The sequence below is a fragment of the Pelobates fuscus genome, chromosome 10 (genome assembly GCF_036172605.1).
Source record: "Pelobates fuscus isolate aPelFus1 chromosome 10, aPelFus1.pri, whole genome shotgun sequence".
Taxonomy (NCBI): domain Eukaryota; kingdom Metazoa; phylum Chordata; class Amphibia; order Anura; family Pelobatidae; genus Pelobates; species Pelobates fuscus.
This window is the reverse complement of record NC_086326.1, coordinates 102,561,267-102,574,523: the sequence shown is the minus strand read 5'-3', so window position 1 is coordinate 102,574,523 and position 13,257 is coordinate 102,561,267. Positions and strand designations below refer to the sequence as shown.

General features: G+C 38.7%; 1 protein-coding gene across 1 annotated transcript in view; it reads left to right on the top strand.

The window, feature by feature from the left end:
- Window positions 1-13,257, top strand: part of WDFY4 (WDFY family member 4) — a 344,228-nt gene that overhangs the window by 306,696 nt on the left and 24,275 nt on the right. Inside the window, exons 48-56 of the mRNA XM_063434671.1 lie at window positions 2,491-2,533; window positions 3,582-3,701; window positions 4,309-4,426; window positions 4,561-4,670; window positions 7,040-7,193; window positions 8,057-8,148; window positions 9,295-9,504; window positions 10,297-10,408; window positions 11,890-12,047. Coding sequence (XP_063290741.1) covers window positions 2,491-2,533; window positions 3,582-3,701; window positions 4,309-4,426; window positions 4,561-4,670; window positions 7,040-7,193; window positions 8,057-8,148; window positions 9,295-9,504; window positions 10,297-10,408; window positions 11,890-12,047 — 1,117 coding nt within the window. The remainder of the gene's footprint in view (window positions 1-2,490; window positions 2,534-3,581; window positions 3,702-4,308; window positions 4,427-4,560; window positions 4,671-7,039; window positions 7,194-8,056; window positions 8,149-9,294; window positions 9,505-10,296; window positions 10,409-11,889; window positions 12,048-13,257) is intronic.

The window sequence follows — 13,257 nt, the reverse complement described above, 5'->3', positions numbered from 1 at the left end:
TTTTGTTTAAGTCAGCTCTTTTTAGATTTTTCAACTAATTATGTTGTTCATGCAACAACAGTTATCTAAACGATCACAATCTGAACTTCACAAACAATTTTCTAACTAATGATGCTAAATTAAAAAGTGTTATTATTTTATTAGCGGACTTAAGCCATAATCTTATAGTTAAACTTTTGATGTTGAGCTTGATAGGCTGATAACTGGATTAAAGCCAACTCCTTGTCAATTTTGCTGGCATTTCAGTTGCATCACATGTTGAAAGATACAGACAGTCGAGTACCTAAATGGCACTAAGAGACAAATGTCATTAACTTATTATGCTGTAAAGGGAGATGTGTACGGCAGTTTGTATCTATTTCTTTAGGTTACTGCTACATTTCTGGTATTGTAAATATGGTTTGGAGTTTTATTTATTTTACTAGTTATATTTTGGTTACAGTACTAAATTGTCCTCCTGTTGGTGAAAGTGATTTGCAATAAATTGTTGGCATTCCTTGCACACATCATCAAGTCAGGTGAGGTGTTCTGCTCATGCACTAACCAGCAGCACCAGTAGGGGGTACAGACCACATTGGGTGAAACACACAGCCAATTCTATGCTGCTCTCCCTGTCCAGTCTGCTCTGTGGGTTTTTAGCTGGAAGTTGCAGAGATTCACAGAGCACACCTGTGCATGGAGGGCAGCACAGAGCTAAGGGGGTGAGGGGTGGGGTGAGGTACGGAGTTTCTAATCTCACTGTCTGCCAGCAGCTGACCAGGTGTAATGGCTATCATGATTTTAGATCATTCAGAGCATTGCAGCAGGTTACCATGGCAATGCTCTGATACTACCAGTGGTGTATCCTGGTTTTGTGCTGCCCTAGGCAAATGCCTTGTTTGCCTCGTGGCTAAAACGTCCCTGGATACTACGATAATAAAAAAAATAATGTTCAAATGAATCTCTATCTCAACCTCTCCCATTTGCAAACAGTCCCTCTCCCACACCATCCTCTATACATCCACACTGCATCTCATTCACACACTATTATCATTATATAGGAATTAAGATTTGTCAGTAACATTAGTACAAAAATCATAACTAAGGATTCTGCCTGGTACTGGAGGAGGTCCGTGGGGGTGACAACATGAGTTACCGCACCAGGTGACACCAACCCTAGTGACACCACTGGAGCTAGTAAATTTGTTATATTGGTGTCAAATTTGTTTTCAATGGTCCTGTAGAACTGTTATGAACACTTTTTAGGCAGGATTGTGGTTTTTGTAAACTCAAGTGTTTACGAGAAGGCTCATTTTCACCAATCTGAAATTGTAAACGGAGTGTCAGAAAGCATCAGAATGATGATATTATGATCTTGCCAACATTGTCAGTGGCTCTGTGTGTTAAAAACTTTTAAAAAACAAAATGAAAATTGTAGTTTTTTACATTTAATGAAACTGAAAGTTACACTCCAGGCACCAAAACATGAAGTTGTTTTGGTGCCAGGAGGTCCCTGGAGACAATCTTACCTCAAGAGGTTAAGCCATACTTGAATGTCCACTCCCCTCTGGCAGCATCCGGGTTCTGAATTTTCAGATACAGGAAGCGCGGAGTGCCATCGGCAGGGGCACCACTGCTCTTAGCCAAGCAGCGGCGCACCTGCCCAGTGGCTCTCTGCGCTTCCTGTATCTGAAAATTCAGAAGCCAAATTCCTCCTGGGGGGTGTGGACATTACTACTGGTGCCAGCTTGAGGTGAGAGTGCCTTCAGAGGCGTCCTGGCACCAAAACAACTTAATTTAGATGATGTTGTTTTGGTATCTAGAGTATCCCTTTAAAGAGACTCTCCGAGCACCAATACTACTTTAATGCAGCTGACCTTAATTTGCTGTATATTTAGCATTCCTAGATCTTTATAATTTTTATAAAATAAATAAATGTTTTACAGAATGTTGCACCTGACTCTTTTGATTGGGGAAGGGGTGGGGGAATGGTTGTGTTTTTATGTTTGGCTGACCAGCCATGTTGGATCACTCCATAGTTATCTGACCCACTTCTTTAATGTAACTTGCCTGCTTAATCTGTGTGCTTTGTGTGGCAAATTAAGGAACACTCTGCCCCTGCACTCCAAGTGTCCTGGGTAACTGACCACAAATCCCATTCAAGCAGCCAATGTTAGCAGGACGCGGACAGAAATGCTACAGAAAGTATATGCACATAATGAGATTTTATTATCTTTATGGGCATTTATATAGAGCCAACACATTCAGCAGAGCTTTACAATATTAATGTAGGAATCTATGAGCGCAAAATAAGAGACAAACTGTGACAATTGTTAACAGGAAATAGGTTATAGAAGGACCTGCTTGAATGATCTTACAGTCTAGTGGAGGTGAGGTGTGAACATGTTTCCATAACATAATGTTATTCATCTATTTTATAATCCTTAATATTTATGTATCAAGAAATGTATTTGACCTTTTCATGTGTCACTCATGTTGTTTTCCTTTTAGCAGGATTACTGCCGGCGAGAAAGTGATGTTGCAGAGGTGGCAGGTACGACAGATTTTGATAACACTGTACTTCAAAAATATCCAAAACTCTGACTGTCGGTTCGCTCCCTTAATAATAAGTTGGCCTTGATAGCTTTAAAATAGATTCACCTACTGCTAAAAGTAGCTCATGTAAGAGATCTAGCTATTTTCTGAAGAGAGTCCAAAGACACAGGGCACATGTCCAAAGAATAGTATAATATAAACGTAACAAAAAGCACCCTGCGCCTCAGTAAATACTCTTAATCTTTTTATCTTTTTTACATTAGCTTTGGGATAAAGTTTCACTAGACTTGTACTATGGTAAAGAATTACTATTCAAGTACATTCAACTTTTTCTTTTAATATCCGTATTTGCCTTTTCACTTTCAGAAATTAAAAGGCTTTAAAAAAGACACGAATAAGAAAAATACGTAGCCAGTTATGCAGAGGGCTTGCAAGTATTTTCTAAGCTCCAGAGACATTTAGAAAAAAAAATATATATATTTTTTTTTTTTACATTTTAAAGCTTTTTTATTATTGCTCATCAAACACGGGGTTAAGAGAAGTTAAATAGAGGAAAAAAGAATGAGTAGAAAGAGAGAGAAAGAAGGTCAGAGGAGATGGGAGAGCACAAAAAGAAGGACAAGGAAGGGGCTGGAGCTTAAACGGACTAGTAAAAAGGAGAGGGCAAGGGTATACTTGTCCCTGATTGACTCTATCAAAATCTTATAAAAGTGGGTTCAAGTGAATTGTAGGGACGCAGTCATTTTGTCCATAGTGAAGACAACCGCTTTTTAAAATCTTCTCATACCCTCTTTCATGACCAATTCACATCTCATGTCATTATAATTCCAATGTCACCCATGATCAAAAGTCATGTTTATGTTTTATCATGGGGTCTCGTGTTCTTCTCAAATCTCTTGTGATCTCCATTTCTTCAGTGTTCAGTAAACACTTTTCAGCATGTCCTAACTCTTTGTATGTTCGCAGGTGTTTAACTCTGTTATATCTTATGACTTGTCCACGACTTATAGTCTACATACTCTGTCATTTTCTGTGTTCCATACTAGAAAAGGGAAGTTGGAAACTTTGAATATTTAATGTACCTGAATAGTCTATCTGGCCGAACGATTAGAGATCTCATGCAGTATCCTGTGCTACCATGGGTTCTGCAAGACTATCAGTCTGAGGTATGTAACAAACTATTAGAATTGCCGTCATCATGAACGTTGACTAAAAGAAATAATGTATGTTGACTGCCTGACCCTACTAAGAAAACGAACACACTATATATTTAATTAACTTGTAACTAAACCTAACATTCCACGCTCCTTATAAAAGTTATTTTAACCAAAAGAGGTTGTTCTGCATTTCTGAGTTTCCTTTTTCATGCTGGGAAGCAGCAGGTTTATCATAATGATGACTCCTGCTACTTCATTGACAAAGTTGTCAAAATTGAGTCCTTGAGTGATGCAGAGCAATCTGGTCGTATTGCAAGGAGGAAACATCCTTAGACCTCTTTCCATGGTAGACAGTTTTTTTTTTCAAATAGCACATTACCCATCAAATAATAATAACACAGGATAGTGACTGGTGCCATCAAATGCCAAGCAACCACCTTGTTATATCTATTTCATGTATAGATACACAGCTTAACCCTATGGATTCAATACAAATTAAAATGTCAAAAATGAATTTCTTAATTTTATTCAATTAATAATAAAGAAAAATAATTACCGTCTTTCCAGCTGATCACATTGTTTGACTTAAAGTTGTCAATACGTTCCTCTGTAACAGGTTCTGAACCTCTCAGACCCAAAAGTGTTCCGAGATCTTTCCAAACCAATGGGGGCTCAGAGCAGGGAGCGCTGTGAGAAGTTTATTCAGCGGTATAAGGACGTGGAAAAAAATGATGGTATGAGCAATGGAGGTGAAAATATGAGAAGTGAAACAGATTTACAAAAAAAAAAATATGGGAAGTGTGGGGTGCTAATACAAAAAAAAATGTTGTCTCATCATATAGTTGACATTGCTACGTTTCATCTACAGGTGAAATGTCAGTGCAGTGTCATTACTGCACACACTACTCATCGTCAAGCATCGTCTCCTCTTACTTAGTGCGAGTGGAGCCCTTTACTCAAGCTATGCGTTGTTTACAGGTGAGTGTCACATATTAACCTTTCGCAGCTCATAAAGATTATTGTCACATTCCAACAGCAATAGGTTTTAGAACCATATCTGTTACTCACAGTCACTCATACCAAAAGCTATGGGTATGGTATGATTGTAGGCTAATAAAACCTATTCCTATCCTAATGTTTCTAATACCCCACCTCCTATAGACTGTAAGCTCATTTGAGCAGGGTCCTCTTTAACCTATTATTCCTGTAAGTTTTCTTGTAATTGTCTTATTTATTGTTACATCCCCCCCTCTCAAAATATTGTAAAGCGCTACGGAATCTGTTGGCGCTATATAAATGGCAATAATAATAATAATAATAATAAAACAAACTATCATTATGCACTGATCCAATTCCCACATCAAGACATTGTGTCATTATTTTAATTGAGTGTCACAACCAAGTAAACAAGATTAAAAAATGACGCAGTTTGGAAGTGCTATCAAATAATGACATGAGCATACTTTTGCCCTCACAAACACTAAACAAACCCAATAGTAATTTAAAAAAAAAACAAAATAATAGATTTATGGAGTTCAGGAAGCTTAACAACCAGGACAAACCTGAAAAAAATAATTCATATATTGTACCGCTTATAGCTGCCCAGGCACTAGGTTTTTTTATGATTGTAAGCATACACTGGCTGCTCACTGTTTAGTATTCATGCCCCCACATCAACATGGCAAGTGTGGGCATAAGGGAGCTTTTAAACCTTCCTCATATTATTGTGGGGGTCATATTGATGATAATATTTTTATTATTTTTTTTTTTTTTAATGACAAGCAGGATTATTCATTTTTAAAAAAAAAAAAGTGTTAAATGTGCTTCCAATGCACATTTTTAGAGGTTTTATTTCTAGCAACTGTCCCGTTTATCAGATTTGGGCATTCAATCCAGAAAAAAATGAAAGAAAAAACAAACAAACAAAAAAAATGGATCATTATCAGTGGTTTTCAGCTGAAGGAATTAAATCAAGGCCATAGTTAGTAGAAGATTTCAAACATAGCATCAGTTACACTGCAGCAATAATATTTTAACCCCATAAAGCTATCTTGAGATGCAGCGTGTTTGTGACCAAGGCCTTTTTGGCACTTTTGTCATGCATTCATTCTACTATATATGCACTTAATCAGAAAGATAGTTACAAAAATTGACCCTTTCATAAATTACATTCTTGGCCTCCTTATATATATTTATATGTATATAGGCCAAGAATGTAATTTATGAAAGGGTCAATTTTAGTAACTATCTTTCTGATCGGGATTATGTTGTAAAATTCAGTATAGGTGATACCATTTTGCCAATAGACTTAAAAAACACAAATGTGAATTAGCCAACTGCTCGCTTCCTGAATTCCTTTTCAGAATTTAGTTAATCTCACCCATACTGATAAAATACATCCTATACTAGCCAATGTGGGTTAACTGCAACATATAGTAACATATTAGCCAATTCAAAATGTCACTGGAAAAACTTTAATACTCCACAATTCTCAGATGGAACACAGCCTGTTTTCATTTACAAACAAATATATTTATTTCCATAAACCTTGCTCATATGTACATTTCCACATAAAATATACACAAACATATAAATATACATACGCACACAGCTATCTATAAACATGCAAATAAACGTATTAATATAGGACGTGGGAAATCAGTTATTGTTTTCTGAATAATCCAGACTTAAGTTTTAAAGCAGCATCTAATTTATTAAAAGAAACTCACATACATATTTAAAAAGGACATAAAGCAATAAAGATATTACTTTGCCCAAACTGCATTACAGAAGGAACGAGAGGCCCCGGCCTCCGCCTGCTAATATCGGCAACGCGATTTGCTAGAGTAACGGCTCGGGCTGTGTATATATTACTTGTGTTTAATACAGATAATCTTTTTATAGGCACCTGATTGGGTCCCAAGAGATTAGAGGCAAAACTCATAAAGCAAAATGTGAAGGGAGGGATACACACACAGATACACAAAGCCACAGTCACACAGTAGCAATAGAACAAAGGGACACACAATATAAGTCCATTCCATCTAGACAGACTTATTGCAAAAAAATATAGCCTTTTCTTTTTCTTGTTTTTACTTTGTGGCTCTTTTAACTGTTTTTCTAGATTCTGTAGATTGTATTTTTATAGATTCTGTAGATTGTGACCAGACTCTGAGCAGTGACTTCACAAGGTAGTTTTTGTGCATACGCCTTTAAGATCAGACATGATGAAAAAACTCCTATATTTTGTGGTTCAGTAGTAATAAGAAGTAAAAATGCATGTACAAACAAATGTCATCTATGCAAAAAGGCCAACTTTCCTATCTGTCTGTGTTTTGTATTTGTAGGGGGGTTCTCTGGACCTGGCAGACCGATTGTTTCACAGTGTGTCAGGGGCCTGGGAGTCTGCTTCCAATGACAATATGAGCGATGTTCGGGAGTTAATCCCAGAGTTTTATTATCTTCCCGAGATGTTTGTAAACTGCAAACACTGTCACCTAGGTGAGTACATGCCTTTGTACAAGTATGCAGGACAGTCTTAGTTCAATGTCTCCCTGTGCAGAAACTGAAATGTGTTCTGTATTCTGACACATAAATCCAAGAACTGGTACTTTAATAACATAGGCCTCAATTTAATATTATTGGTTAAACTTTTCAAATGATTTAATAATTTTAGATACTTATTTAAAAAATTTTTTCAAAATGTTAGAATATCAAAAAGTATATCACATATGAAAAAAATTCAATATTGAAATTATTTTTCAAAATCATTATTTTAAACATTTACCAAAAATATTAAATCGAGGCCATAGTGTTCAATATTATGCCATGCTCCTGGCTAATGTTGAATTTTCACTGCAGGACAGAGAGGGAAGGAATATTTTATGGCAATGACGAATAAGAGTTTGTGCTGTAATCCCAATGACCAATAACAGTTTGTGCTGTCATCCTAATTTTTGGGTGCTCTCGAGATTCCAACTGGCAACTCAAAAGCAGGGACTTTGCATTCAGGTGTAAGGAATCTAAGGCCCAAACCGTGGCTAAAGCATAGCATGTTTGGTCTTTGAAGTGCAATTTATTTTGTAGACACCAACAAGAAAAAATGGTTAATCAATAGTTTTCTAATTGAAATTACTTATTTACAACAAAACACATCCAAATTTTAAAAAACAATCGAGTAGATGTCCATATCTCCTGGTTTTTTGTTGCACAGGTAAAACACATTTGCTCACTGGTTGTGCATGATTTGAATACTGTGACTGATGCAGTTAGATCACATAGGCACAAACACCACAGAGAATGCACATGTATAAACATTCCTGCCACATGTTCGGCTTCTAAATCCTTCCTTTTGTCTCCTGTAGGTTACATGCAGGATGGGACAGTTGTGGGTGATGTGATTCTACCACCCTGGGCTCATGGGGACCCCCACTCTTTCATCCGTCTTCACAGAGAGGTGACAGCCTAGAAATATGATGCTGACCTGTTTGTTTTCTTAGTAATTAGCTTTTGGAGTGAATAGATGGTCACAGTTAAAGGCCGTAGCAAATACCATCCTCTTTCCACTAGAGGGAACACAAAGACTCTATATATTGCAGATATCCTCCTTACTTTCTCCACTACTTCGCACTGGTTTGTATGTAGACTGTAAGATGATCTGGATTCCACATGGAACGTTTATATCGGTCACACAAAGGGACAATATAGTGTTTAGGACTTACAGTGTATTTTACAGTTTAGGGATATACCCTGACTGCCAACTAAATGACCAAAACTCACAAGCAGCTTACAAGTAACCAATTACTACCCACACTACAACTTTGTCCAGCAGTGCAGCTCATTAAGAAACGGGTGTAAGAAACAAAAAAAACCTCAACAAGTTGAGTCAAATGGAACCGTCGGACTGTATGTCAAATAAGATCTCTCACACATCAGCTACAACAGTGCCATATATGTTGATATGCCAGAATACATGTTTAAAGTGTGCTGTGTTGCACAGGTTAAAGTGTATATTCGTGTGGTTTATTTTGTGTGTGTGTATACATTTTTGTGTATGTATGTATATTTTATATACAAACCAACACACACCGTAAATTAAGGACCGTTGCAATATATGTGTGTGTGCATCTATATATCTATACATATACTTTATGTTAGGATCGCAAGTGTCCTTAAATCAAACTGCTGTAAGTCACCAGCTATTCTCAGCCTATATGCAACTTCGTAGATCACATACAGAAAAGGAAAGTGGGAGCTTGGATGAAGGCAAATGAGGTCATTAGAGAGGGAGGGAAAGACAAGCAGCTGTCTTGCTTGCCGGCCTGTTGTTCATAGGACTCTGCACAATTGCCCTAATTTACAAATCCTGTGTTACAGAAGTCATCATTTGAAAGCCTTTGAGATAAAACAAGTTCTTGCTGCAGTAGAACACAGTAAATGATTACACATAGACTCTGAGGACCATCCCATTAACACATTCAGTGGTCAGATATTTGTAACGGAATGCCAAGACTAAAGGAGTAAATAAATTACGTGTGCATGACTAAATTTCCTTTGTACAAAGGTAGATCCAAGTTAACTATTTATTGTCTTATGTATGCAGGCCCTTGAATCAGAATATGTCAGCTCTCAACTTCATCACTGGATTGACCTGATTTTTGGGTACAAACAGCGTGGGGCTGCTGCCGTTCAAGCACTAAATGCATTCCACCCTTATTTCTACGGATCTCAAACCCATCTGAACTGTGCAGACACCCTTATCCGGAATACAGTGATAGGGTTTATTACCAACTTTGGGCAGGTGCCTAAGCAGGTAAACACTAAGGATGAGGAATAATTACAGAGACACTGTAGGCACAATAACTATTTCATCTCATTGAATTGGTTATAGTGCCTGGAAATCACTGGCGCCATTAGTTTAAACCATTTTCCAGCTATTTGACTCTAAAAAAGGTTCCCTGGCAGCCCACAGCCTAGACCCCATTAGGGCAATTAATGCAATTCATGCCAGCAATGGGCAGGTTTGATAGGCTGAAAATGGTCAGCTGTCACACTCAGCCAATCGCCATCACCCTTTGCTGCTCAGGCTAATGCTTAGTCCTTATCCTGAACTGCACAGAAGGCATATGGGACTCTCGTTTTGCACTAAGCCATTAAAAAAAAAAATTCATAATGATCGTGCCAGAGGACTCCAGATACTATGACCATTTCAAGGAGGTCAAGCTGTTACAGTGCCCAGGGCTGTATTTGTCGCGAGGTGTGTCAGTGTGTGTGTGTGACTGTCAGTGAAAGTGTGGATTGTTAAACACTGTGTGTGCCAATGACTGTGTATTTGTCAGTGAGTGTATGTCAGTGCATGTGTCAATGAGGGCGTGTATCTGTCAGTCAAAAAAATGGCCTTGACACAAAGTGGTGGTGCAAATTTAGATTAGGTGGGTGCCTGAATTTAGTCGTGCCTAGGGCAGCACAAATCCAAGATACACCACTGACCGTGCATACAGTGTCTCTTTAAGAGATTTCTATGTTTGTTTCTCATGGCCACCTTCTTGACCTCTATAACTCATTTTTTTTTTTTTACACCATTTATATTGATTCTATTTTACAGCTTTTCACTAAACCTCACCCTACACGTCAGATCAAAGAAATTGCAGGACACCAATCAACTCCCTTCTACAGCACACCATGCAAATTGAAGCATGCCACTGTTACACCACGAGGTACTGCCGCTGCCACACACTCAGTAAAACATCCATTGTCATGCGCAGCAACATAAGAGTCGCTGTAAGAATTTGAGTATTTGTTTTGATTAGAAACTTGAAAGAAGTTAAATAGGATGTCCCATAGAAAAGGGACAGGAGAAACCACACAGAATTCTTAATTATTTTATTATAGGACCTTTGACACTATCATTTTGCCTTATTTATTCCCACAATACTTGTACTGTTTTTCTCCTAATGGCAGGTCAATGGGCCATATTCCTGAATTACGCCCTCAACTCTTTCCCAAGTATTTGGCTCAGTCTGCTGTCACGTTTTGTGTGCTGGCATTTTCTGATTTCTTATCGTATTTGGAGATAATGTATCTGCCATACACTGTGCTTCTGACACTGTCACACACAAGCTTTCACATCCATGGGAGTGACAGTTCACATCCATGATATTGTCACTGCTATACTGCCTACCACATAAGGGAATTAGTGCTTCTCAAACAACATTTACACACCACGATACCGAGTTTTTTAGCTGGCAAATAGTCTATCATACATTTTATATGCATCTTACTAATAATACATTTATATTGCCACATTATAAGGTGCAAATAGTGTCAAATACAGATTATTACTGTGTCACACTATATTGTACAGCCAGTCTCAGCATTTTAAATGTAAATATAAACACAGTCTATTTACTGGATGCCATAGTCCTGCTTACCAAACCGTTCTATCATTTGCCATTATTTTACTCATAGTGGCAGTATCATTAGAGACATATTTCTTAGGGACAGTACAGCCACCAAAACAACTTTAGCATCATTAAGCAGTTTTAGTGTATAGATCATGCCCCTGTAGTCTCATTCTTCAATTCTCTGCCATTTAGGATTTAAATCACATTTGTTTCTCTCCATGCAGCCCTAGCCTCACTTCCCATGGCTGTGATTCACATGCACTGCATGAAAAAATTATTTAATGTTTAATTTAATATTACCCTACTTTAGAAGTTGTTATTTGTTTTTTATCTCCTGCCCTGGAAATTGAACTTTAATCACATACAGGAGGGTCCTGCAAGGTCTAGCAAGCGATTAACAGAGCGTGAGATAAGAAATTCAGAATTAAACGGAATTTGGAAGACATTATAAACATTAGATCTCTCTTAACAGGAACTGTTTAGGAAGGCTGTGCAGATTACTTGCAGGGAGGTGTGACTAGGGTTGTATAAACAAAGTGAATATTAAATTGCAGAGAATTGATCAGTGAGATTGCAAGGGCATGATCTATACACCAAAACTGCTTCATTAAGCTAAAGTTGTTATGGTGACTATAGTGTATTTTTAAATAAGTTTAATAAAATAATCTCAAAGCAGAGTTGTTTGTTAAATACTACATGATGGGCAGTTTCTGATAAGGATGCTCTTTTAAGGAGTGTATACAAATATGTTAATATTTAACACTTGCAATATTTTCTTATGCTTTTCTAAGCAGGTACCCTACGTGGGCCAGTGGGACAGATGCTGGTGACTGACAAAGGGGTGTTTGCAGTGGAAAAGAACCATATTATGCTACCACCTACTTGCGTAGCGAGCATGAGCTGGGGTCATAGTGATGGTTCCCTAAAACTGCACAATCGCAGTATGCGCAAGGTAGTATTACTAATTTTATGTGCCACCTTTACAACCTATCTGATTAGCCAGTAGCACAACCACACAAAGCTATCCTCACAAGGAGAACAATCTCTGTTAGTGATAGTGTTTGTTCCTTAGTATCTGTATGTCATCTCGTGATGTAGGTGTGCAATGTTTAAAGTGACACTATAGTCACCCAGACCACTTCAGCTCAATGAAGTGGTCTGGGTGCCAGGTCCCTCAGGTTTTAACCCTGCCAGGTCCCTCAGGTTTTACATTGCAGGGTTAAGCCAGCCTCTACTGGCTGTCTTCCGGACAGCCACTAGAGGCGCATCTGCAACGCTGGAGGCATATTATGCATCCATCGCGCAGAGTGTCCATAGGAAAGCATTGAGAAATGCTTTCCTATTGACAGCTTGAATTCGTGCGCAGCACTTGCCCCACATGTGCATTCGGCTCCGCTGACGTCGGCAGAGGAAGCTGACGTCAGCGGGGCAGAGAGGTCACCAGCGGCCAGGGACCCAGCACTGGATTAAGGTAAGTTGCTGAAGGGATTTTAACCCCTTCAGCGCCACGGGAGGGGGACCCTCAGGGTGGGGGCACCCTCAGGGCACTATAGTGTCAGGAAAACTACTTTGTTTTCCTGACACTATAGTGATTCTTTCATTTTGCATAAAGGAGACACAGCAATTATAGAACAGAGTGCTAAATTTGCAGAAACCATTACACAGATACCACTGAATTACACAATGTCAAGTCGGATAGGGTATGTTTTACATTCTAAAACTGTGAAGCCAATAGAAAACAAGCATGTAAGACAACTTACTTTAAAGGACCACTATAGTGCCAGGAAAAAAAAAACTTGTTTTCCTGCCACTATAGTGCCCTGAGGGTGCCCCACCCTCAGGGTCCCACTCCCGCCGGGAGGAAGGGGGTTAAACACTCACCTTTCTCCAGCGCCGGGCTCCCTCGGCGCTGGGGACACTCCTCCTCCTTCCGACGTCATCGGCTGAATGCACATGCGCGGCAAGAGCCGCGCGCGCATTCAGCCAGTCCATAGGAAAGCATTCTGAATGCTTTCCTATGGACGCTGGCGTCTTCTCACTGTGAAAATCAATGAGACAGCCACTAGAGGCTGGATTAACCCATATGTAAACATAGCAGTTTCTCTAAAAAACTGCTATGTTTCCAGCAGGCAGGGTTAATCCTAGATGGACCTGGCACACAG